The 27,284-nt window shown below is 44.2% G+C and overlaps 1 protein-coding gene across 1 annotated transcript in view; it reads left to right on the forward strand.

The window, feature by feature from the left end:
- Positions 1 to 16,432, forward strand: part of SFRP1 (secreted frizzled related protein 1) — a 43,912-nt gene extending 27,480 nt beyond the window's left edge. Inside the window, exon 3 of the mRNA XM_043563463.1 lies at positions 12,878 to 16,432. Coding sequence (XP_043419398.1) covers positions 12,878 to 13,200 — 323 coding nt within the window. The 3' untranslated portion in view covers positions 13,201 to 16,432. The remainder of the gene's footprint in view (positions 1 to 12,877) is intronic.
- Positions 16,433 to 27,284: the final 10,852 nt, after the last annotated feature.

Genomic DNA, 27,284 nt, shown 5'->3' on the forward strand with positions numbered 1-27,284 from the left:
TAAACTGAGGGAATGGCTTAGGACTCATGGCTGTGTCAAAGGTTTTTACCAGCTGAATGGTTCTGTATCTACTGGACTCTGTTTTCCCCCAGCCAGGGCTGTCTCTTTCACCACTTTGGAAGGGTTGGGAGCTCCTGGGTTAGATAAAGTATGCCTTATTCTCTGACCTGTACACCTGCTGGGTGGCTTGAGGAGTCCAGAGAGGGAGAAGGTGGGGATCTGTCACCTCCCGTTCACCAGACTCCTCACCACCAGCTCCATGCCAGTCACATCTTCATTTTTTAAGTTTTATTTATTCAAGTAATCTCTACACCCAATGTGGGGCTTGCACTCATGACTCCAAGATCTAGAGTCACATGCCTTTCTGACTGAGCCAGGCAGGCATCCTGTCAGTCACATCTTTAAAACATGCATGCACTCTTTACATATGGGCTAGTTTCTTGCTAGGATGGCCAAACATTCTAGTTTGCCCAGGATGGTCCCGGTTTATTCCTGTTGTCCTGGCATAATGATCAATTACCTTCTTTCTGTCTCAAAAATGTCCTGGTTTGGAAGCTCACTTACATAGTTGGTCCTCCACCCCATGACCAGGGCATCTCTGTGGTGACCACCCATTGAAACTTCATGGCATAGCAAGGAATTAACAAATTTTTTGGTTGGGAAATCCTGGTCAAATGCACACAGGATTAATAGACATTAAATTTGGTGGTTCCTGGGATTTCTGTGAAAATCTGCTTCCCCTCCTGAGGCAGCAGAACCTCTTACAAGGAACAGAGAGTAACCTCTGAACACCTGTTGATGAGCCAGAGTCACGAACTGTAGATTTTAAACATGTTATGTGACCAAATCTTTTCCTGATATGACTTACTTCTTTTTTGGAGAAACTTTTTTTTTCTGATTATAAAATACATATTTATTGCATGAAACATGGAAAATAGTGAAAAGCATATAAAGAGGTTTGACATCAACTATCTCCTCACCACCCAGAGACAGCTACTGTTAACATTTGGGATGTTTCTCTCCCCTGCATCATTGATGTGCACAATTGTGCGTAGTGACTTCTTTCCAGTTAATTCTTGATTGTAGGTATTTTCCATTCTGAAAATTACTTCACAGTTTTCCCCATTCTAGGCCCTTTAAAAGTGGAGACTCTTACTTACTGTTTCACTATATCAAATTAATATCACCTTAATTACTGGTACCATTCAAGAGTTTCAAAGGCACCTCTCTGTTAGGATTTCTTAGGGACAGTGTTCGGGATGAACTTGTTGGAGAACATTCTCTGCATGTTAAAGAGAAGAAATAGACCCAGAGGGCTGTGGTTGCCTGCTCAGGCCTCACTTGAGGTCTGCTTGTGCACAGGGACCTTTTCTGAGTACCACCTGTGCCGAAGGCGTTGCACAACAATGACCTTGCCTCCACCCCTTCTGGCAGAGTTAGTTTCCCTTCTGGTATTATTCATACACACTCATATTTGAGCTAGACTCCCTGGGATTAAATTCTGGTTCTGCCATTGACCCGTTAACCATTCTGCCTCCCAATCAGCAAACTGCTTCTAATTAGAATATTTACCTCATAGGGTCATTAGAGGCTTCATGGAGTTAATGTGTGTAGAATCACCTAGACCAGTGCCTGGCTCAGACAAGTGTTCAATAACTGTTGGCGGTGGCTCTTGTTATTAGTGCTAAAGCAGAGGTTTGTGCAAATAATTCCAGTCTCTCTAGTGAGGCTGTGAACTTCAGGGCAGTGAGTGTGCTGTTGATGTCTCTTTATTCATTCGTATATCCAGTAAATGTTAGCTTGAGCTCTCTGATGTGTTAGGCATGACACTAGTCAATGAACAGAGATGAATGTGGTCCTTGCGCTGCACGCATTCATAGTGGGGATGTGGGCAGGTAAGGCACACTCATGGGTAATTATCATGCTATGCTGAATCATGGTTCACACAGGGAGGGCCATGAAGGTCAAAGCTGGACCGGGATGGGGAGGCGTCAGGGAGAAGGTGGACTGTAGCTTGGCCAGAAGGATGGGTAGAAAAAGCATGAATTTCGCTTCAAGTACACCTCCTGCCTTTAGAGAGATCAGCTGAGAGAACAGTAAAGGGATAAGAGCTAAGGTGGGCCTGCCCCAGTTGCCACAGGCACTGGACTCACACCTTCTTCAGAGATATCCCAACCAAGTGTCCAGGGGCAGCCATGGGGTCAGGGTACACCCTAGGTCTCTTCTCCCATCTGTGAGATGGGACAGCATGAAGACCTGTCGGCGACCATGCTTGGAGTGTGTCAGATAATCTGGAGCCATCTTTTAAAAAAAATTATTTGCATATAGTAGACACACAGCGTTATATTAGTTTTGGGCATACAACAGAGTGACACAGCTTCTCTATATGTTATGCTATGCTCACCACAAGTGTAGCTACCATCTGTCACCATACGGTGCTATTACACTGTCATGGACTGTATTCCATCTGCTGTATCCTGGGGGCTATCTTTCAGTTTAGACAACTTCGCAATGAGGGCTGGACTCTCAAGCCAATGTGTTCACTGTGGGCCTGGACTACTGTCAATTGAAGCGAGGTCCCCAGGTGATGTAAGCAGGTGAGGGCAATGGTTACCATGTTGAGATAGAAGGTACTTTCCCTTGGTTGATTGGTGTTTCTATATTGGCTTTCAAGACAGAGAAAGGAAGTATGATGACTTAGAAAGATTGCCAGTGCTAAAAGGAAACTGAGGTTAATTGGTCCAGGTGGCCTCATGAAGACCCAGAGAAGTAAAGTGATTTACACAAGTTTATACAAAAAGTTAGTGATGGAGTCTGAACCAGAAGCTAGAGTCCTTTCCACTGAGATGTGCTGTCTCTTGCTACCAAAGCCTTTGTGTTTGCAAGACTCACCTCTGAAGATCGGGGCCCCAAAGACCTTGGTGATTCTGAAAATGGTGCTGGATCAGTTTGCTCAAGCTGACATGACCCACATGTCAGCTGGGTCTCGGACATATCCATGTTGAACTTGTTGACCTCAGCCAGAACTTCCGTGAGTTTGGAGGGCATAGAGTATGTCGAGCCTCCAGGATATGCAAACACCAGCCAAGAAAGAATCCTCAGAATGCACCGCTGTGAACAACCAAGGTGACAAATCAAAGACCCCACCCTATCCTTACCCTTGAATCCTTTCAGACCAGAAGCATCAACATCACTTGGGAACTTTTCAGGAATACAGATTCTTGGGCCCCATCCTATTGCTACTAAATCAGAAACTGGCTCTGCAATCTGCAGAGTTTTTTAAAAAAACTTTTGGGGCACCTGGGTGGTGCAGTCGGTTAAGCGTCCGACTTCAGCCAGGTCACGATCTCGCAGTCCGTGAGTTCGAGCCCCGCGTCAGGCTCTGGGCTGATGGCTCAGAGCCTGGAGCCTGTTTCCGATTCTGTGTCTCCCTCTCTCTCTGCCCCTCCCCCGTTCATGCTCTGTCTCTCTCTGTCCCAAAAATAAAATAAATGTTGAAAGAAAAAAAAAACAACAACTTTTTTTAAAGTTTATTTATTTTGAGAGAGACACAGACAGCATGAGTGGGGGAGGAGCAGAGAGCAAAGATTCCAAGCAAGCTCCGCACTGTCAACGCAGAGCCCAGTGTGGGGCTCGAACCCATGAAACTGCAAGATTGTGACCAGAGCCGAAGCCAAGAGTTGGCTACATAACCCACTGAGCCACCCAGGGGCCCCTAGCAATCTGCATTTTTAACAAGTCCTCTGTGATTCTGGTGACACTAAAGTTTGAGGAGCTTTCTCTTAAATATCTCTCAGAGCTGGGAAAAGCTCATGGCTTTTCAGACCCACTCCCCATCTTTTTTATTCCAAGAGACCATTCCACACTCCAACTTGCCATTTAGGCAAATACGGCAGGCTGGAATGGAGAGGAATGGAAACCCAGTGACTTCGCGGCAGGAAAAACTGTTTGCCTTGGCAGGTTTGCATGGACTTGGAGCCAAGATTCAATCAATCCTAATGATTGACTGCATTTAAGCAATTCTCTCATTCTCCTCTGCCCCCTGCCTGGGGATGGGGAGGAGGGCTACAGGGCTTACTGGGAAGGAGAAGGGCCAAAGCCCCTCTTTGTCCCACTCTGAGGCCCTTGTCCCTGCTGCCACGGCTGCCAGTGCACACGTCTCCCCAAATAAAACCCCACCAGGCAACTCTTTGCTCTCAAAGTGGGGTTTTCATTTTGTACCATTAGCTTAAATCAGTGGGGATTTAACACAATCCATGAAATCAAGCAATTAGGCAGAGGGATTCCGGATAGCTGACATGGGTGCTGGTGTGCTGTGTGTGTGTTTCTGTGTGGGTGATGAGGAGGGTCCCGAAAGCTGCAGACTCTTCTCTCCTGCCTGCTGCCTCCACTCCCAACCTCCCCAAGACGTTTGGGGTCCAAAAACCAGGACAAATTCAAGTAAATAATTTGCCTCAAATAAGTCACTCAGGAGCATTTTCTACATCTGTTGTTTTCTTGTAATGAGAGAAAAAGAAAGCTGCTTTCAATCGTTGTGTTTGGTAATGTATGTCCTATAGTTAGAAAATGCATGTAAGTGTTCAGCGTGTGGTTTGTGGTCACGGGACAGAGTCTGAGTTGTTGTGACCAAGTGCAAGCCTCTTTCTTTGCTAAATGAATTAATGATGCCAAACACTGGCTCCTGCAGGAAACAGAGAGGTCTGTTAAGCCTCCATTGCAGAGTCTTTGTCAGTAGGACTCATTGGGTCAGCTTGCCCTGGTGCCCAGACCCTCTACTGCATGTTGGAAGGAGGCTGTGGTTTCTCACAGCCAATCCCTTACCCAGTGCCGTTAACAAATCTCATCTGCACTATTGCACTTGCTTCCTTGGGGTCGTCCACCTGAGATATTTGTGAAAATGGGGCTGGGAAGTAGAAATCAGGTCCTTTCTGTCATTACTGCTTAGTGAAGTCTTGCTGTCTGAACAGGCTTTTCCATTTAGAGGAGGGGTGTAAGCCAAGCCCACCGGGCTGCTACATGGGGTGCCCATCTGTGGGCCTTCCCGATTCAAGAGGCTGGTAACAGGTCATGTTGTAAACAGTTTTCCAGTATTACCCCCTGCTCCTCAAACCATCTACTGGGATCTTCAGCCCTCTCCACAGGAGAAAGTAACCCAGGACAAAAAGCGAGTTACTAAGGAGTCAGGGTGTGTGGTCTGTTACCTGCCCCAGGATGATTTGTCATTGCCCAACTGCCCCTAGAATCTGCCAGGACCCCATGCACCCCCTTTGCTTTCTTACTTCCTGTTCAGAGGAACTGTGGAATACAGCAGAGAGCTCTGGGTGGAGAGGCAAGGAGCAGAGCTCTTATTCAAATAAAGCCCTTGAGAAGCCCTAACTAATGCCAGCCTCCCTCGGTTGAATGGAGAGTAGAGGACCTAGAAATGTAATCTTTGCATTTCTTTTAAGATCTCACAGTTTTGGGATTGATTTAGAGTTTATATACTTTTAAGTTCTTTACTAGACTATAAGCCTTTTTAAAGCTTAAGTTTTTTTTGAGTCAAAATAAATGCAATTTAAAAAGTCATGGTATTGAAATGTTTCTAACAAAACCTCTGCCTGATGCCTTTCCCACCACTAATTCTTACAACCCAAAGGGAATATTTTCCAACTAATTTAGCTACTTGTGATATTTAGCAAAATGGGGTCAGTAAATAATTTTTCATTTTAATTTTTAGTTATTACTGATCTTTTTTTATTGAAGACAAAGATTTATGTGTCTTACTTTTATTTCTGAATTTTAATTTTATTTTTCAGACATCATTTCTGAACTTTAATTTTTAGACATTATTTTTTGATTTTGTATTATTGAATGATTATTGATATTGTATTATTATTGAAGATAAAGATTTATCTGTCTTATATCTCCACTTCTCCCCATTTTTTATGGTAGAATTATATCACATTTTCAGTTAAATTAATACTCAATGATTAATTTGTTACAATAAATAAATACGATCCCCAGCTGAGCCATGTACTATACTGCATATATTTCCTTTCTTTTGTACCTTTTTTTTTTCCTTTGAGATAGCAATTGTCTCATTTTATTTTCCCAGTTCTTAATGTTTATAGTATGAATTCAGCCTCGAACTTTTCTGCAGGTAATTTGCCTGAGCCCTCTTTCCTCCTGTTTCAGTGTGGACTGATTGAGCTTCAGGCCTGCCACATGGTCATTCTGGAAAAATCAGTTTAAGACTTCCATTGCTTTTATCAGATGTTAGATCTTTGGTTTCCTGAATCCTGTGTCTTGTTCTGCACTTTTGTAGAATGCATCATGGAGTACTTTCCCAAGAAAAGATCTCTGGAAGACAACTTTGTTCTAACGATCGAACTTCTGAAGATGTCTTTATTCTGCACGCATACACTGATTGATAGCTTGGCTCAGTGTTGAATTGGGGAATTCTAAAGGCATTGATCCGTTATCCTCCAGCTTCTAGGGTTGCTGTTGATAAATCCAATGCCATTCTGATTGCTGGATCCTTTGTATTTGATGTATAATCTCTTTTTCTCTAGAGGACTGTAAACATTCTCTTTATGTTGGTGTTTCTAAATATCATGATTTGTTGAGCTGGGTAACTGTTAATCTGAGAACTCATGTTTATTTCTGGAAATTTTTGTGTATGATTTCTTTGGTATTTCTCTCATCTGTTTTCTTGGTTCTCTCTTGTTCTGTGTCATCTTCCTGTCTCCTATTTCCCAACTCTTTGTCATTTTGTTTGGCTTCCCTGGAAACTGTTTTCAACCATGTCTTAAAGCACTTGTATAGCATTGTTATGTTTTAAATTTCCTAATACTCTTTTTGTTCTCTGAATGTTTCTTAGTTTCTTTCTTTTATTTAATTTTTTTAACGTTTACTTATATTTAAGAGATAGAGACAGAGCATGAGTTTGGGGGGGGGGGGGCGGAGAGAGGGAGACACAGAATCCGAAGCAGGCAGGCTCCAGGCTCCGAGCTGTCAGCACAGAGCCTGACGTAAGGCTTGAACTCACAAACTTTGAGATCATGACTGGAGCTGAAGTCAGATGCCCAACCGACTGAGCCACACAGGCACTGCTCTGAATGTTTCTTCTAAAAATTTTGTGTTCTGCTTTTATGAATACAATGTCTTATCTAATATTATCTTCGTAAAAGGTTTGTGTCCCCTAAGTGGTCTCTGTTGTCTCTGAATTCTCTTTTTCTTGTTTAGTTTGTATGTTTTGGTCTCTGTTGTTTGCCCTTAGAGGCTTTGCTTAAATGCTTGCTGACCTTTGTCTGGCCATTCAAAGAGTGAAGCATTACATTGGAAGCTCTGTGTGTGCATGTATGACCTGTGATTTGCTGGCCCTTGTTTGAGAGTTTTGTTGGTAGGAGCGCTGTAGTTGTTTTCTTTAGGGCTACTAGTTTCTTTAGATAGAAACCCTTCACTCCTCTCTGGAGGATATAAATGCAGGGTTCTAAGACCTGAGGGACTCACCATTTATTGTGCAGACTTCACTTACTCCTTTGGACTCAGTGCAGTGCCTCGCCACCTTGCCCTTCCCTCGTGTCTGGTATGCCTAAGCCCAGAGTCTTCTGGTTCGCACATTCTATTGGAATCAACCTTTTGGATGTTGCTGGAGTTGGTGAGGGGCTGTTACCAGATTTATGGCCCAAGCCTAGCGGACCTGAGTGTCCTTCTACAGACGACCAATTTTTATACTTAATACAGTTTTTTTAACTGTATTTCTGAGGTCAGAAATACCCAGTGGACCCAATTCATGAGCATTTCTGGGTCTTGCGGTGTGGACTGGCTTGTTTGTTACTGGCACCCCTATCTGTAAGCTGCTAAGCTTCAGTTTTTCTTCTCCCTGTCAAGCCAGGTTTCACCATCCATTTGCTTTCCATTATACTGCATGCTGATATGTTCTTGTTTTCTTGCATGTGTTTATAACTTTTTTTTTTACTTTAATTTTAAACTGACTTCAGAATGGAATGGAAATGATTGTGTGTGCTCAATCTAATATGTTTGGCTAGAAGTAGCCAGTGGTAACTCTTCACAAACATTCCAGAAGCATGGTGGTTGCCAGTATGGCATACCTTTCCTTTTCACTTCCCAGTGGTTTTTAGCTCTTTGGAATTCACGCCCACCCCTTCGGATCAGGATCTGTGCCTTCCATAGGCCAACAGTGACCCCAAGTCACCAAGCTGAGTGATCTCACCTCACACTCATGCTTAAACTGCAGCATTTGGGATGGAGGAGCATGTCCTCTCTTTGAAATGCCCTCCCCTTGTGCCTTCTGAGATACTTGGCTGCCTGGTTTTCCATCTGCGCCTCTGATTACTTTTACAATAACACGTCCTCTCTCCCTAATGATGGTGCTCGCTGAGGGCCCTCCTTCTCTCTTTTCCCTTCATTTTAATCAGTTGAGTCAGGGATCTGGTTCCTAACTCAGCCCCTTTTCCAGTTTTTGCATCAAATCCTCCTTGCACTCCAGCAGCAATTCCACGTTATTGGTTGTATGAATGGCTGGCTCTCAGCCAAGGGTTGCCATACACCCCAGCACCCTGTTGAGGTAATTGGACTAATGGTGGCACCATTAGCATTAGAGGGCCAGGACGGAGAGGTGGTTTTGAAGAGAGTGTTGGTTTGCAATGGATGTAATAAGTTTCCTGTTCTCATTTTAGCCTCAGAAATATGGCCAACCTTCATGGGGAAGCTACCAAAGAAGTATCATTTGGGAGCAAAAAATAGGGTTTCAGGTAACTGAAAGTGGGATGAAATTTAAATGTCTACCTGAACATAAGGGATTATTTATTTTAATATTGATCAGAAAGACCCAGATGAACCCTAGTGGCAACCTTACCTGGGGTTTTCCAAGTTTCTGGGTCTCTGAATTCTTGCTGGCAGTAACCAACCAGCAAGGTGAGAGGTAGGAGTAATATTCTACTCTCAGAAGATGTGAAGTTGTTGCTAAAAAACACTAAGGTGTTTTGTTTATTTGTTTTGTTTTAGTTTGGGGTCCAGGTGTTACAGGTAGCGGAGATCAAGGGCCGGAGGTAGTTGTAGCATTTTTTCCCAGGGTGAGAAGGGCACACAATGAAGGAAGAGAAGACTGTGCACAGCATGGGGAATCCTAGAGATGAGGTTGGCTAGACCCCCAGCATTGACCCACATGGGCCCTCTGGATGGTAGTGCTGCAAGGCCAGCAGTCAGCACTGTATGCTTTACAGACGGAAAACTGAGATTCAGAGAGCAGAAACCAGATTTTGTGGTCACACAGTTAGAACCCAGGACCCAGTACTCTGTCTAGTGCCCCAGCTGCTGCCTCTTTGGCTTCTCCTCCCTGCCCACACCACCATTTGCATTGGAAACTGTGAACACAGTCTATGGGCGAATCTCTGGGGCTCAGGCACCCTCTGTGTAGTGGAGGCTGGGTAGGGGAAGAGGAAGTGGTGATCCGTTCCAGGCTGCTCCTGGGCCAGCACCCACCCCTGTGTCAGAAGCCCCTGGATGTGGTATGGTGGGGGGCTGTGCGTATATCCACAAGGCACAGGGAAATCAACCTTGGCCGGCTAATCGCCTATCCAAACATTGTTGGTAATCTGCATCCCTAAAATAAACCCTTAAAAGATGGAAAGATGTTAGTAATTTCTGGCCATATGTGCCTCCTCCTTCCTTACTCTCCCCACCTCAAAAAAGAAACTGAGCCAAATGGCAAGAAATAAAGAGTCTAATGCATAACACATTTCCATCATTTGATTTCCCCTCTCCCCTCGGTGTCCCCCCACCTATGTAAACTAAATTCCTTTACACGGTCATGGCAAAGGAACATTAATTTTTGATTTGAGTTGTGATTAAAAGCAACACAATCAAAAGAGTGAAATAGTTTCCACTGAAGCAATATCATTTTAAACCCAGTCATGGTATAGTAGGAAAGAGTGTGGTCTTTGGGGTTAAGTGTGGGTTTTAATTCTGATTCTATCTCTCTTACATACTGTGGCTTCGTGTTGTCATTACTTGACCTGAGTCCTTCTCCTTGATTGTGATAAATAATAATGATGCCTTCTTAGCATGAGTGCTGTGAGCATGAAATAAGGCGCTGCACATAAGCAGCCTACCCTGTGCTCATCTGTGGAGTGTGGCACTCAAAAAATGATGGCTCACTTCTCTGCAGAAAAGAAGGTGCCCACACTGTCAGCTGGGGCATGCACTCATATCTGCTGTTGATGCATTCCGGCGCTTCTACAGCAATGCTTGGTTGCCAGCCTTAGGTTTTGGGAAGTAGCTTGGGATTCACCTAATACCTTGGGGCCACCTTATTTAAAGGGTCTCGTGAAAGGAGCAGAATTGTTCTTACTGCCTTCTCCTCCCGTAGTATTCCTTTCTTTGATGAGTGGTTTCCCCCGGTCCTGTTTTCTCTGTTTTGCAGAGGGGAGGCCAAGATGGAAACTTGACTTTCCCTAGGCCTGGGCAGTGAGTCTCCTCCTCCTGGTTCCTTCTTGAACTCCACTGAGAACCTTCCTCCTGCAGCAAGCCACAAACCAGAACAGTTGAAGTCTTTTCCCAAGTGAACCACCAGGCACAAAGTTTGTAAGCCAACAAACTAACCCAAGCGTAGGCCTGTGTGGGCATGTCTGGGGTGAAGTCCTGGACAGGTAGTTTCTATGCTTTCTGTTTGCCACACTCCTGCCTGCTGGTCCCCATACACCCTGTCTGCAGTGGGGGTAGGAATAAAGCATAATCAGAAGCACTGGGCAGTGGCCGGTTTGGGTCAGGGAGAGCTTAAAGAAAGGAACTCATTGGGAAGCTGTGCTCAACTCACTTCCATGTGTGCTGGGAAGCCTGTACCAGCCTGAAAGGTCAAGGTTAATCCTCAGCAAGAGTCTTCTGCTGCTTAGTGCCCAGTTCCTGAACCTTCTGCTGCCCTTGGGAGTGAGGCATTTCTTAAGGGATACCAGGCCTAGGGTATTATATGAGGTTAAGTAGACTGCAAAATCTGGAACTCCTTTTGTAAAGAAAAGAAAGCAGTGGGAGTGGGTTTAATTTACTGACTTTGACACATTCATTAAAGGTTTGTTCCTAGGATTTTCCCCTCTCCTTCTTATTCTTGGGTTAGCCAAGGGTGTGTTTTTTAATCAAGTAAATACTGAATAATAAAGCCTTTGCTACAGCAGTCTTTTTAAACCAGGAGAAACTCTTTTACCATTTTGTAAACGAAGTCGTTTTGAAATGTGGGTGAAACCAGGAAGTGAGTCTGAGCTCTTCTCCCCTATTTTCTTGATCCATTTCGCCGGTCCTCTAAATATGGGGTTCATTATGAAGAATTTTGCTGCCATAGAGTCAGCATGGACTGCATGGTGATTAAAAGTGCACATTTAAGACATGGGTTTAAATTGAGGATTAGAAACTTTGGCCAAGTTAACTTAACCCCCTACACCACACTTTTCTCATCTATTAAATGGGGAAAATAATTATACCTTCCTCATGGAGTTGTTAGGTTTAATTGAGGAAATTCATGGAAAATACTTAGCACACTTCCTGGCATGCCATATGCTCTCATAATTGTTAACTACTGTTATTCTGTTCACATTCAAGCCTTTCCTCATGGAGCCTGGGTGGGAGTTTCAAGTCATGAAAAAGAGGAGGCTTGCTAATTTTGAAGTTAGAAGAATTCAGAGGATGCACAAATTATCTGGTGACTAGCATCTAGAAAATGACTTTCATCTCCTTTGGTAAATATCTGGGCTGGCCAACCTGAGAGGGGAGTTGAGTGTCACAGTGGCACCATATTTTTAGTGCATTTACATCTTAGAGAATGCCTCCACGCATCGCTTCTCGGCCTTTTGGCTAAGATCAAGTGCAGAATGCCTCCACGCGAATTTAATTAACTTCACTAAATTTCGTGTCCATACATTCACATTAAAATAATGTTAACTCAGGGTCTGTAGAGACAAGGAAAAGATAAGGCGGACACGGTGGATGGGCTCTTTCCTTTCCTGCAGATAGCGGTGCTGAGGAAGGGAAGCTCTTGTCCTGTATTAGACTCAGAGATCATCACGTGGATTTATCTGTCAAGACTTCACCAGGACTTGCTCTAATCTGTCAAGAGCTCAAAGCAGAGTTTGATTCTGTGTGGGTCTACCCAGTGGAAAGAAGCATTAGTGGCACCCGTTAGTAGTTGCTTTGTGGTTGACAGAACATCAGCAGTACCTGCTGTCAGAACTCCCTAGAGGCACAGTGGTAGGGACTATGATTTCTCCAATGCAGAAGTTGGACACTGATTTTTGATGCACTCAAGCATGACCATTTGATGTGCTGTTTAATTTCTCTATTGCCGCATGTGCACACATAGATTTTGTCAGTCTTTTTTATAGGATCCAACTTTTGAGGAATTTTAGGTCCCGTGGATGTTAAAAAACTAAACCAATGGCTTTCTCTTAAAAAAAAAACAACCTCCGGGTAAAATTTTTCTTTGAATCCTGAGGTCTGTAGCTTTAGATTATGTGGATTATATTCAATTATATGATTCCCTTCTTCTCTTAAAGCACTGTAGGATATTTTGAGTCACTGAATTTTAAAAAAGAGAAATATCATTTGGTTCTGAAAATTTACTTGAGAATCTCATGGTGTCCCAGGGCAACTACTGAGTTACCATTAGACACCACAAAACTAGGGGGCAGACTCAGAAGATGAAAATTAACTGAGACCTTGGTTCTTACCTATAAAACTGCCTCTTTCGTTGACTTGCCAGTTGCCTTTCATTTCATCTCCCCCTTGAGCCATAAGTTTGGGTTATTGTTTCAGATGGAAAGCTGGGTTCTAAAATGCTTTTTCTCCCTCCTTCTCTCCTCTTCCCCAACCTTGCCTGCACCGTCTCTAGCACTGAGGATGAAAATAAAAGAAGTGAAAAAAGAAAATGGCGACAAAAAGATTGTCCCCAAGAAGAAGAAGCCTCTGAAGCTGGGACCCATCAAGAAGAAGGAACTGAAGAAGCTTGTCCTATACCTGAAGAATGGGGCTGACTGCCCCTGCCACCAGCTGGACAACCTGAGCCACCATTTTCTCATCATGGGCCGGAAGGTGAAGAGCCAGTACTTGCTGACGGCAATCCACAAGTGGGACAAGAAAAACAAGGAATTCAAAAACTTCATGAAGAAAATGAAAAATCATGAATGCCCCACTTTTCAATCAGTCTTTAAGTGATTCTCCCTGGGTGGGTGGGGAGGGAGCTGTGGGTTGGGGTGAGGGGCGGGGCTGAGCATACAACCCTAGAGCCTGGAGGTCTGTGCTCACTGCCCCTTCGGTTGGTAGAGGACATTGTAATCCAGCTGGCTTTGCTCTGGCAGCTTTCCCACTCCTTCCCCTCCATAGCCACACTCTAGACCCCATTACCGCCAGTATTTAAAGCCGCATACCCAGGTAAGGAAAACCATTTAGATTAGGAAGTCTTTTAGGATCTACAGTGTGGAACAGCACATCGCTGAGGAAAAGTAGGTGCAAACCATTTCAACCAGAGACAGCCACTAAAAAAGAAAATTTTGCCAGTAAAAAACAAACAAAACCCCCAACCAAAAAGCATTGGGAAAAAAGTGAGAGACAGCAGCAAAAAAAACTAAGTTCTGCAACTTTCTTTGTGTGGTCACAAATTGCTTGTGGATCTATTAGCTAATCCATGCCTTTGATGTGCTGCTTTCAGTTCCAGAAACTTCTGTCTCTGTCCACCTTATGCAGAAACAAACACACACCACACTTACAACTGAAGATCAATGCCAGAAAATTAAGTGCAGGGAAGAAAAGCACCAGGACAGTATGTAATGGTAAAAACACAGGGAGGTCATCTCTGCTCTGCCTCTCCACGTGATTGTCTTTTGATCTGAATCAGCTAGTCTCAGGTGCCATGGAAGTGGCAGTGAACATCAGCCTTGGTGCGTGATCTAGCCTCCAGACATGTGGAGGGCAGCATGTGCCTGCCTTTGTGTGAGGAAAAGGAAACACCGTGGGCACCAAACCCACGGCATGAGAGGGACGATGATTTTCAGACTGAGAAGGCAATGGTTAGTGGTTTTCAAAGAACATAAAGAGAAAACAAAGAAAAAAATATTAGGAACAGCCCAGCAAATTGCGAGTCAGTGTGAATTGTAATTGGTTGAAGAGCTTAGTGTTCTGATTTCATCCGTTTGCTCATTTCACTTTTGTTTCTGTTTTTATTTCTGTTTTGTTGTTTTTTTTTTTTTAGAGAACAACAACAAAAACTGTGTTTACTTTTCAATGTTTAAAAAAAAAAGTCAACATTAACATTTGAAAGACGTACTGGGCTGAGGGTCTTTCGATGCATTTGAGGCTACTTTCTAGCAGAGCTGCTCTCTCACGGGGCATTTGGGGTGGGAAGTGGATTTGCCTGAGAGCAAACCTTGTGGTCCTCTTTCCTGAGGAGTTCTGGGTTGTCCTGGCCCCAACACAGTGCCGGTCAGAACTCACAGTGCTTCCCATGCCTTTATTTCCTGTGAAGAAGTGGATTCCCTTAAACTTGATTGCCTATAGATCAAAGAAATTCAGAACAGCCAGATTGCCTGTCCTCCTTGTACTTAAAAAAAATTTTTTTTTAAATTTCTGCAGAGGGAGAGTTAAGTAAAAAATGTCTCCATCTAAGGAGAGAGTTTCAAAGACAACACACATCTCTACAGGTTTCCCTGAGTGCCCGAAGATGTTTCTTAAAACCCTTGCGTTTAATAAGTGATGTACATAAGCTCATTCACAGAAGCAACTTTACTCCTCCTGTTCAGTGTATAGGAAGTCATTCTAAGCAATTAATGTGAATTTGTTCCTCAAGCCTGATTCTTAATTATCTGTAACACCTGAAGATGGTGAACTAGTGGTTGTCCCTCCGGATGAATGTTTATACCCAATCCAGAAGCTGCAGTGAGGCTGGGAAGTGTCACCCCCATGGCCCTGGACTGACACAGAAACAGTGGAAGATTCTGTTAACTTCTGAAGACTCCAGTCTGAAAATTAGCATACCAACTCATTACCTACCTGAGGGTGATCCTGATATAATTAACCTCTCACCATTAGTGATCTTGTTATTTTAACACTTTTGTTTTTTGGTTCTCTCTGACCTTTAATCATAAAGTGTTGGGGATCTTAAGTGATTTGCCTGTAATTTTGGATGATTTTCTTTTAAATGTGTATATACATTAGTTAATTAGAAATATTCTACTTTACTATTGTTAACTGAAATTCAGAACAATTTCATGAGTGCATGGATCTGGGCCTTAGTTTTGGTTGATTAACTCATGAGTTCATTGCTTATATGTATCTGCTCATTTTGACAGAGCATCATGCAACAGGCTTCTGCCCAAAGCTGGGCCTTGGGAAGGGTTTTGTGTGGGGTATTAGCTGTTACAGCAGAAAGAGTACGGAAGATTAGGCGGCCGTGCTGCGCAGCTGTCTACATGGGAATCCTCAGACAGGAAGTGACATTTTCAGAATGAGTTCAAAATAAATTGGAAATGTGAACTGCAGCTGCACGTTTTACCCCAACCATATGGTCCCAGGACTTTTGAATTTGACTGTGGATTTGAGATACACACTCTTTGTCTACAACACACCAGCAATTTGAGGATGCAAAAGGAGGCTGTGGGCTCAAAACTGCCTTCTTACCACAAACCTTTGTTGAGAAACAACAAACCATTGGTAGAACAGAACCAGTGTATAGACTATTGGCTTGGTCATCGGTTTCTAAAAGAGGAGGTCTGTATGTGATTTATAACTATTGCCAGTTCAAAGGTCATATTTGTAAAGGTGAGAAGTAATCCTGCTGGGTAGGATCCTGTGAAGTCATGGCAGAGCTCAGTTTAGTCTTCAAAGATAACTAGTTCTCTCAGAAGATAGAAAGTGAGAACCCCAAGAACACTTCACCTTTAGAATATCCCATGTGACACTTGGCTCCTGGTCCTGGTGCATTAGCACCAAGGGCTTTTGGAGGCAGAATCCTGTCAGAGCTCCAGTTTTCACTTGGATGTGTTGATTACAGACCCACATGCTCAGAGCTAGAATGTATATTTCTCATCAGACTCCAATTAAATCGTTGCTCTGTTGCAACTCCACAGCTGTCTCTGAAGTGCACCTTTGGGTAACTCCCACAGAATAACGTAGTGGCCATTCCGATCTGTCACCAGCGGATACATAGGGCACAGGTGAAATTCCCGTTTCCCCTAGTCCCCTCACATAGAGTCTAAATCTTTTACAAAAGCTTTGAATACTGTGAAATGTTTTACATTCCATTTCATTTGTGTTGTTGTTTTAACTGCATTTTACCAGATGTTTTGATGTTATCACTTATGTTAATAGTAATTCCCGTATGTGTTCATTTTACTTTCATGCTTTTCCTGCCATGTATCAATATTCACTTGACTAAAATCACTCAATTAATCAATGATAATGTGAGTTGTGTCTTTCCCCCCACCGTCCCCAGTGATAGACCACTTACTCTCTTCCACTGCACATACATCCCCCTGCTTGAGTTTCTTCAGTGATGTTTTCTTGTCCTGGTTTTACAACTTGCAAATGATAACTGGGCCTGGGTGGGCTGGAGGAGCACCTGGGAGGCACTGCCTGATACCTTCACCCCCATCCCACAGTGATCATCTGCTCCTGTGAATAACTTCCAGAAGCGTTTCTCCCAGCTGTGTGTGTTTCAGACCAGAGAAAAGGTTAAATACTTGTTCTACAAAGACTGTGTTTTCAATGCTGCTGTTCTTTTCCATGTTTTTGGTTTCAGATGCCTTTTCCCTTCAGCTAATTCTGGTTAAAATTACCAACTAAAATTTGAAAACTCTCTGGGATCTGGGGTCTTAGACCCACACGAGATCTTAGAGGGAACCATGTCCAACTGTTTAATATACAGATGGAGAAGGTGATAGGGGAAGATGGCTGGGGTTTCATAAGGAGTTTGGGGGTCCCAGGTCAATGGTGTTGCTAGAACCAGAACCCAGGGCTCCTATGGGCTAGACATGTGGGAACGACATCTGAGTTACTGTCCAGCTTCTCTTTGGACCCCAAGTGTGGCACTTACTGAGCCCAAGCTGTTTCATATTAGGTTATATGCCTGTTGCCAAAGGGATTCCTCAGGGTGACTTTTAATTCTGTAAGCAATTACGGTGACAACTTCATTTGATGTCATTGCCTGATTAACAGGGCACTTCCAAACCTCAGACAACTGGCAATTTTACCCAGAAGTGAGCAAATACTGCTGGGTCACCCAAAACCACACCTAAGCACAAAGACACTATTTCTCAGGCATGGTAGGAGGACTTAGGAAAATTCCATTAAAGTTGTGCTCTAGTATCTAAAGATCTTCCCATACGAATGTACATGACTGGTGAACTAGTGATATGCTAGCCAGGTCAAGGCCAATATTGGCATTTTTCCTTTGTATTCCCTGTGGTTAATGAAAAGGAAAATCTCTTTTAGGTTGGGTAGCATGTCTTTGTGACCCCGCTGAAGCCCCATCACTGTGACCCATGATTTCCCACTGCTGTTTTGAATTTTTTTAAACATATCAGCAAAAAGATGCTGAAGTATGTACAAAGGCATCTTGGCTTGTGCTGCTGGAGTCACCCTGGAGTGTGGGGTACCCAAGGGTCAGGACTACTTGAGCCTTGTGCCTAAGACATGCTGCTAGCACCAAGATTGGCAGCCTTGACCTCAACTCTGTAACATCCACATCTCTTCAGGGAATTGTACAGGTGCTCTCCTACTCAGGGGCAGAAAGAGATGAAGGGTCACAATGTTATCCAAGTTAGGTTGCTCTTACTTCTTAAGTTATTTATTTATTTGTTTATTTATTTATTTATTTATTGAGAGAGAGCACAAATAGGGGAGTGGCAGACAGAGAAGGAGAGAGAGAGAGAGAGAGAGAGAGAGAGAGAGAGAATCCCAAGCAGGCTCCATGCTGACAGCGGGGCTCAAACTTACAAACCATGAGATCATGACCTGAGCCAAAACCAAGAGTCAGACGCTTAACTGACTGAGTCACCCAGGCACCCCAGGTTGCTCTTACTCCTAAGGCCATCTCCCCACGGTGGGTCCAGAAGTATCAGCAATTCATTTTTGCTCCTGAGGAAGAGAAATCTGTACCAATCCTCTAATAGTAATCAAAGGAAATAGAACCAGTCTTAAATTTTAGCACGGATCCCTAGAACTATATAAGAAATGCAAATAAAAGTCCGGGGCGCCTGGGTGGCTCAGTCGGTTAAGCGTCCGACTTCAGCTCAGGTCACGATCTCACGGTCCGTGAGTTCGAGCCCCGCGTCGGGCTCTGGGCTGATGGCCCAGAGCCTGGAGCCTGCTTCCGATTCTGTGTCTCCCTCTCTCTCTGCCCCTCCCCCGTTCATGCTCTGTCTCTCTCTGTCCCAAAAATAAATAAACGTTAAAAAAAAAAAGAAATGCAAATATAGGTTCGTTTTATTATTTCCCCATGAATCTAGCCCATTCCAAGCCCCACATATTTATCCATGCCCTTCAGAGAGAAAAGAACCAGAAGGAAGTTTCCAATTTCTTTCCCTGTGTAAGAGAAAGTTAAGGTAACACACCTTCGATGACAGATAAACCTCAAAATTTCATTGAGAAAAAAATTTTTTTAGCATAGATCACCCAGGAGAGCCTGCTAACAAGCAGTTTCTGACATCCACACCTGGAAATTTCAGATTCCAAAAGTTTGCCATAGGGCCCTAGAATTGGAACTTTGAACTAGTGCTCTAGGTTTCCCACATACCAGCAATCTGCTGGATCTTACTTTGTAAAATATTTTGTTTGGACATTTTTTTTTGGCCTGGGGATGACAGGCGGGATATTATTTTGGTATTCCCCCTTATCCCCACCCACATACTCTATATTGCTGCAGCCCTTTCTAAAGTTCTGAGTTATTCTTATTAGGTATTAGTTAATAAAAGAGGTCGGTTAGAGACACGAGGGCAGGAATGAGCCTATTTCCTTTAGCTGGCTACATGTGGCTTCCCAAGTAGTGCTTCTCAGACTTTAATATGCACAGGAGCCACCAGGAGACTGTATGAAAATGCAGATTCTGATTGGGCAAGGGGGTGGGGCCTGAGTCCTGCATTTCCCATGGGCTTCTCCTGATGAGAGGCTGACTTCTGGTCTGCCAAGCACACTTTGAGGTTGAGGCTGGAAGGGGTAGGTGAGAAGGGCTGCAGGGCTCAGCAGGGTCTTTGCTTCCTGCCGCAATAATGCCATGTCTGGGATCCCTGTGTACAGCCCGTCTCCATGGGACTCAATATTAACCATGCTTCGGGTTGGAAAGAAAATCACATTGTGGGAGAGCTCCAGGTAGAAACCCAAAGCTGTGGGCTAACCCTCCCAACCCACTCTCTGGATTTCACTTTTGTCCCAGATCTTGACAGTTGATTCTTCTTGCACAGACTCCACTTACTCTGGAAACTCACAGATCCCTTCTTTTTTTTCCTTAGCAATCTATTAACACTCCAAGCCTCTGCCCTCCGGGGAATCCCCTTAGTTCCCAGGCCTGGACCACCAGAGGTCGTTGAAGTTGACCAACTGGCGGTATTTACCTCGACAGCTGAAGTCATACCAGAATCTGACAACAGAATTGGGACTTTTCATGTTCCATTTGTTCACATCTGGGCAGTTTCAAGCTCAGGTTATGGGAGAGGCCAAGAAGAGGGGAAAACTGAAGTATTTGGAAGGGAAATCCCACCTCTTTGATAAATTGAGGACAGCCTGCCGAGCAGGGCTGATTTACTGAGGAACAGGCGTTAGGAATTTCTGTCAGCGAGGGCCTTTTTTGTAGGTTTGGAGAAGATGGGTACCAGAACGAGCTTCAAATAGGAGCAGAAAGCTCCTGTGTCTTTATACATCTGTGGACTATTTAGATAAGAAGGAGCTGTATTTAATCATGGAGAGAATTGTTTGCTTAAATAAAGGGAGGGAAAGTTGCATGTGTGTGTTTAAGGAGAGAAAGAGGAGGTGGGAGGAAGGAGAAAGGATCCAGCAATTTTCCACAGCTGAAACCCAACCACGTGGTTTTAATTAGGATGACCTTCCCATCACCTGAGTGCCAGAAGTGGTGGATGGGGGCTGGGGTGAAGGCTTTGGAATTCTCATGGTCCCGTCCTCAGGATTTCAGCTAAGCTCTGCCATGGGCAGTGTGAACTCCAAGGAAAAATTCTTACTTAGAAAACTGGATTGATGGTGTTGTGAATCTTGATGAAAAAAAAAAAAAAGGATTATGGGTGGGTCCCAGTCAGTTTGGATTCTAGCAAAATTTCAACTACAGGGAAAGAGACCCAGTTTTACATCAACCCCTTCCCCAGAGTACCTGAGTCCTGGGCCCTAGAACCATGTACGCCCAGGAAGCCTGTTCATTGGCTAGCCAGGTGGGATCCCTGGCCAGAGCGTCTTTGAGATTCCTTAGATGTCAGGGCTTAAAGATAAATAAAGCAATCAAAACCCAGAACTTAGATTTCCTTTCAAAAAAGGGAAGTACAAAGAAGAGCCCCTGTTGAAGTGCTTTGTACATAAACTCATTTCTTGCACATTTTGATAACTCACACCAGCATCCACTGTCACTATTTGTACCAGGAATGAGTGAGCAGGGGGTGGGGGCTGGGGTAAGGACCTTAGTTTCCAGTTTTGCTATCTAGTTCTCTGGAGAGTTTATGCAGATCTGAGTAGTTGTGCCTCTTTGCCTAGAAGATTAAGCCTATAATCTGAAGGAATAAAGGCGACACATGCCAAAACCCAAGTGCCTATTTCACAATGTGGCCCACAACAGCCAGGGTGGGTTGCACAGAATTAACTGGATTCCTCTGGGGTCAGCGCTCCCTCCCAAGGCTGGCAGCCGAGGCTACCGGGAATCGAAATTTGGCTGCTATGCTTGGCAGGTGACTTGGTGACTTCTGTGGTATAGCCTTCCAGCACGGTAAATCAGGGCCTGACCTGGGCCAGGCCTGGAGGAGGCCCCAAGACCCCCCCCACCCCCCCGCCCAGGGGTGGGAGGGGATGAGGAGGCAGCTTGTAGTTGGCTAGAAAGAAAAATAAGCACCAGCCATAAACTGCAATTAATGTCAGCATGAAGCCTTCCTAGGTCTGCCCCCAACTTGCCAACTGCCACACGAGTAAACCATTAGCATATTCTGGTAATTCTCTCAAACTGCCTCCTTATGTTTGGATGCCTCGTCTTTGCAATGCCAGGACCAATGACTGTTTATGATATGGAGGCCAGATATGGGTGATAGAGGCATCCCACAATGGAGGCTAAGCCAGGACAGTTTAGATATGTGCCAGAACCTATAGACTTGCATTGTTTTCCATTAAATGGAAGGAAAGAACATACCTTAAAACCTTAGACACTGGATCCTTGGCACCATGAATCGTGATTGAAAAAGGACAGCTGATGTGGCCTAGTCCGTTTGGATCCTAGCAAGATATTTCTATCCTAGACCCTCCTCACTGTGATCCTACCTCTAGCCCTGGATTGGAGAGCACAGCTCTACAGTGGGGGAACGTTCTTTTCTCCAAGTCTGAACATTTTCCAGCAATCCTCAGACTGAACATAGAGCAGGTCCAGAGAAAATCCTGGCCTCTTTTCTGACTCACAATTTCCTCCCTGCCTGGTGGATGGAAATGTGTTTGCTCAAGAGAAGTGGTTTCAACTGCAGGGGAAAGAGATCCAGCTTTAAATCAAGTCAAATGAAATTCATGTGTTCTAAAAGGCATACACACACACACACACACACACACACACATACACACTGTCCACATGTGCCAGGGAAGGTCACAGCTCCGCCCCAGGAGGACTCTCTTTTCTAAAGCACAAACTGCTCCGGGTCTGAATTTGTTGCTATCATTTTTATAATCACTGTTATGTGTTCCGATGATTGTGAGTGGCGTTGGGAATGTTTGTTCTCATGTAATTGCTTGTTTCCTACTGAAATTTCCATGTCAGACCCTTTCATTGTTCTTATTATCGCTTGCCTCACATTCTGCCTGCTGGGGAAGACCCATCACAGTGCCTTTGGTATTGTTGGTACAGATTATGGAGTCCGGGTGCAGGATCCCCCCCCCGCTCCCGGGGAAGGCCATCAGGCGGCTGTCACAAGCCAACCACAGGAATTCAGGCCCGGGAACTCCAGCTCTGTCCTTTCCAGCTGGGGTTCCTGGTTGCTGGGCCAAACTTCAGGGCAAGGGAGACTTGACAAGGTCTGCCTCCTAATTTGGGATTAGGCTAAATTTGGAGTGCATTTTGCACCCCAAGTATTTTAGAGGGAATGTGACCCTTGTGTTTCAGACTCACTCACGTGCACTTAACTCATTCAAATGTTGATTTACAAAGGGGCTGTGATGTTCAAACAAACTTCTAGGGCTTCTAGTCCAAGCCAGCTTCCCCCTCGCCCCTTAGGACTTTTTGTGAATATGGTAGGTGGGAGGAAGAAATCAAAGGTTTCGTCTTTGAACCAGGATGCAACCTTCCACTCGGGATGAAATGTGGCTGGGAGTCCAGCAACACAGACCTCTGGAACTGAGTGGGTCCTCTACTGGACAAGTCACGTGCTTCTCATCTGGTCAGAACCACCTGGATCTCCTCAAGGCCCAGTTACTGTCCAGGCAGCACAAAGCATTTGAACTTGACCTGTGCTGAAAATGAGCCAGACTACATTAAAAGACCATTATCTGTTTACACAAATAAATGCATGTCCATGGAGAACATTTGGAATTCTGGAATAAACAGTCCATGCTTGCCATTTCTCTTCATCTGAAGTTTCAGCAACCCCCTCCCACGAACACTAATTCACTCTTTCAAAAGACCCAATGCTTCCAGGAACTTACGGTGCATTTTCTTTTGGGGTGCACACAAAACCTGTTTGGAATGGAGCCAAGGGGTGATGACATATAAGTTCAATCGTGAGTGCTGTCTTGGGTCACCAAACCTCGCTAAGGAGCTCTGGGCATTTGTCCATTTCCCAGTTCTTTCATGAGGAACTGAAAAATAATTTACCCTTGAACTTGTGTGTGAAGAGCACATCTCTTTTTGAGGTGTGGATATGTACGGATGGGTGTCTGTGTGTGGGTGTGGGTGTCTGTTAGGGTCAGAGCTCATGGGTGATGGTTTTGGGATATGTGTGCTTGCTTTTCTGTAGGTGTCTGTGGGGTGTGTGGCTTCAATATGAGGCCACTGGGATTTCCTTTCCTCACAAACCCCTCCTCTGCGATACTCACTGTACTTGCTGTCCTGTGGAATGTTCAACTGTGTGATACCAAGTCCATTTCATGCTGATCACTCTGGTTTTGGGGACATCTTTTTTCTTTTTTTTTATGAAGTATGTTTTTTTTAAATTTATTTATTTTGAGAGAGAGAGAGAGATAGCACTGAAAGCGGAGAGAGAGAGGGGTTGAGAGAGAGAGAGAGAGAGAGAGAGAGAATCATAAGCAGGCTTCGCACCATCAGTGCAGAGCTGGATGCATGGCTCAAACTCACAAACCGTGAGATCATGACTTGGGCCGAAATCCAGATTTGGGTGCTTAACCGACTGAGCCACCCAGGCACCCCTCAGGGATATCTTTTAATCACTTCGACCTGTCTGTAGGCACCATGAAGTCTAATATTAATACTGAAGTCTACTAGAATCCATGTTATATATTACAATGCATTATACTAGTATTATACATGTGTAATTCAGTTCTGTGCTGCCCTTCATCACTGCCCTTGCCCTCAGCACTGTGTTGAGGCTTGCACTCAAGTCATTTGGACTGGATGGTTAAGAAGGAAGAGGGATGGATGCAGACAACTGGATTATCGCAGCGTTGCAGATTGTGGCCTATGCTGGGCATTCCAGGAGACAGGAACTTTATGCTAAAGGGGTGAAGAGCTTGGCAGCATTCCAACACCTTTGCTGTCTCTGCGCATGAAGCCTTTTCTTGTCCCCTGTTGGCACTATTGGATTGAAAGTGTCTTCAATAAACTGGCTCCACCCGCCCCCATTATGAGAGAAGAATGGTGAAGTCATGCCAGCAGATTTGAATGTGTGAAGGTTGGTCTGGGTTCACAGATGGTGTCCATCAGTTGCTGACATAATCAATGAAATTAGGGAAAAGCTGGTTTTCCAGTATTTCTTTGGCAGAGGACCCATGAACTGACACTGGATCTGAATTAGGGCTCATAAAGCATAGAGGCAGGACCCTGAGTGCTGAGCACCCTCTTATAAGATGCTTTCCACTCCTTATCTTTCTGAACAGTTAAATGTCTGCAGTTGGCTCACTTCCTTTGGGACCATTTATTGACTTTTTAGGATTACTCCCTTCTGCTGCAAATAGTGAAGATCTGAGCTGGCCAGAAAACCTGGGACCTTTTCTCCTAAATAAGGGGTTCATTTTGGATCTTTTGTGGACAGTTCAAGATTCCTTGCTGTCGGACCCAACCAGCAGCAAAAAAACAACACAAGCCAAAAACAAAACCCTAAAATTAGCATAGGTGTGCAAAGTAAGACTTTCTTTTTTAAAAAAAAAAATTATTTATTTATTTATTTATTTATTTATTTATGTTTGAGAGAGAGAACGCAGGTGAGTGACGGGCAGAGACAGAAAATCCCACGAGGTGCAGAGAGAGAGGGAGGAAGAGTGCAGAGCCCAGAGCAAGGCTTGAGCTCACCCGATATGAAGCTCGAATTCATGAGCTGTGAGTTCATGACCTGAGCTGAAGTCAATGCTTGACTGACTGAGCCACTCAGGCGCCCCAAAGAAAGAATTTCTGATAGGCTCATTTACAAACTCTGACACGAAAAGAAACAGAAAGGAAAAGTTAGCTCCTAACCTGGTCCATGCCTGCTCCCTTGGGGCTGGCCTGAGCTACTGGGGCGCATACACTTGCATTCACTGGGACAGGGTTCTATCTTGTTCTTTTACTTAACAGCATCTTGAGAAGAGCCGTAATATTGAAGTTGGCTTAAAATACGATTCCTTCCAGGCAAGAAAAGAAAAAAAAGAGATTAAATTGGATGACTTCCAAATTTAAAAATTCTGTGCATCAAAGGACACAGTCAACTGTGAAAAGGCAAAGGCAACCCATGGAATGGAAGAATTTGTAAATCATATATGTGATAATATAATATCCAGAATATATAAAGAATCCCTACAAGTCAAAAACAGACAGGCAGACAAAAAAAAAAAAAACCCAACCTGAATAAAAACTGGACAAAGGACCTGAATAGACATTTCTCCAAAGAAGACATACAAATGGCCAATAAGCTCATGATAAGATGCTCAATATCACTAATCATCAGGAAAATGCAAATCAAAATCACAAAGAGATACCATCTCACACACATTAGGATGACTTCTATAAAAAAAAAAAACTCAAGAGGGGCACCTGGGTGGCTCGTCAGTTGAGCATCCGACTCTTGATTTCAGCTCAGGTCATGATCCCTGGGTTGTGGGATAGAGCCCTGCATCGAGCTCTATGCTGAGTGTGGAGCCTGTTTGGGATTCTGTCTTTCTCTCTCTCTCTCTCTCTCTCTGCCCCCCTCGCCTATCTCCCCCATTCACACTCTTTCCTTCTCTAAAATAATTTTTTTTTTAATCCCAGAAAACAACAAGTGTTGGCAAGGATGTGGAGAAATTGGAACCCTTGTGCACTGTTCATGGGGATGTAAAATAGTATGGCCACTATGGGGAATAATATGGTAATTCCTCAAAAATTAGAAAGAGAGTTACTGGGGTACCTGGGTGGCTCAATCGGTTAAGTGTCCAACTTCAGCTCAGGTCATGATCTCACAGTTTGTGAGTTCGAGCCCTGCATTGGGCTCTGTGCTGACAGCACAGAACACACTTCAGATCTGTCCCCCTCTCTGTCTCTGCCCCTTGCACACTCATTCTCTCTCTCTCTTTCAAAATAAATAAATAAACTTAAAAAAATACAGTGTTACCAATATGATCAAGAAATTCCACCTCTGGGTATATACTGAAAAGCACTGAAGTCAGGGTCTTGAAGAGATGTTTGTACACATGTGTTCATAGCAACATTATTCGTAATGGCTGAAATGTGGATAAGTGGATAAATAAAATGTTGTAATATACACACAGTGGAATATTATTCTGTCTTAAAAAGGAAAGAAATTCTAACACATGCTGCATCATGAATGAACCTGGAAGATGTTATGCGAAGTCAAATAAGCCAGTCACACGAAGACAAATACCGGAAGATTCCACTTCTATGAGGTGCCAAGAGCAGTCAGCTTTATAGGGACGGAAAGTAGACTGGTGGTTGCCAAGGGCTGGGGTGGGGGGGCAGGACTGGGGTCTCGATTAATAGGTACAGAGTTTCAAGTTTGTAAAATGAAAGAAGTTCTGTAGACTGGTTGCACAACAATGTGAATATACTTAACACAGTTGAACTGTACACTTAAGAAAATGGTAAGTATGGCAAACTCTGTGATGTGTATTTATCACAAAAATAATTTAAAACAATATTGTCCCTTTTCTCTTGGGCATTCTGGGACAAAAGAAACTCTCCAAAGTCCAGGGATATATAAATTGGCAGCTATATATGCAGCAGACCCTTATTTTGGAATTACTTACGCTGTTTAGTGGCCTCCTAATGGAAAAAAAACTTTGCGGAGTGTTTTTTCCACCTCCTCTGCTCACCACACTGGGGATTACAAGAGGAAAACAGCTACACCCAAATCAAAAGTGATCAGAACTCTTGCAGCGGCAAGATTTTCCAACCCTGGCAGGAGAGTTCCTCATTAGTCCCTCAACACACACACACGTTCACACGCGCACACACATGCAGACACGCACACGCACATACAGGCACATGAACACATACACGCAATACCCATACACCCATATATGCACACACACATACATACACATATACACACATATGCACATGCACATGCACGTACACCCACATGCGCACACACACATACACGCACGGGCTTTTCCAGCCACCTCAGCAGACATCTTCCGTGAAATGAAATGGTTTTCTGGTCTCTGTGCTGCGCTGGGGTGGAGCCCTAAACTCACCTTGCAGGGCCTCCCAGGACTTGGGCTGCCAAGGAGCAAGAGGAAGGGACTTCTCCGGGCTTCATGGAGAGACTCACAGCTTTCCCTGGGGAGCCCTGCTCCTTGCTGGCGGGATCAAGGACTCCACCTCGGAGGGGAAATGCATTCAAGAAACATTTATACCAGTCTACTAGGCTCCCCCAAACTGTACCACTAATGTTTATTTACCATCTCTTCTCCCTAGCTTT

The sequence above is a fragment of the Prionailurus bengalensis genome, chromosome B1, assembly GCF_016509475.1.
Source record: "Prionailurus bengalensis isolate Pbe53 chromosome B1, Fcat_Pben_1.1_paternal_pri, whole genome shotgun sequence".
Classification (NCBI taxonomy): domain Eukaryota; kingdom Metazoa; phylum Chordata; class Mammalia; order Carnivora; family Felidae; genus Prionailurus; species Prionailurus bengalensis.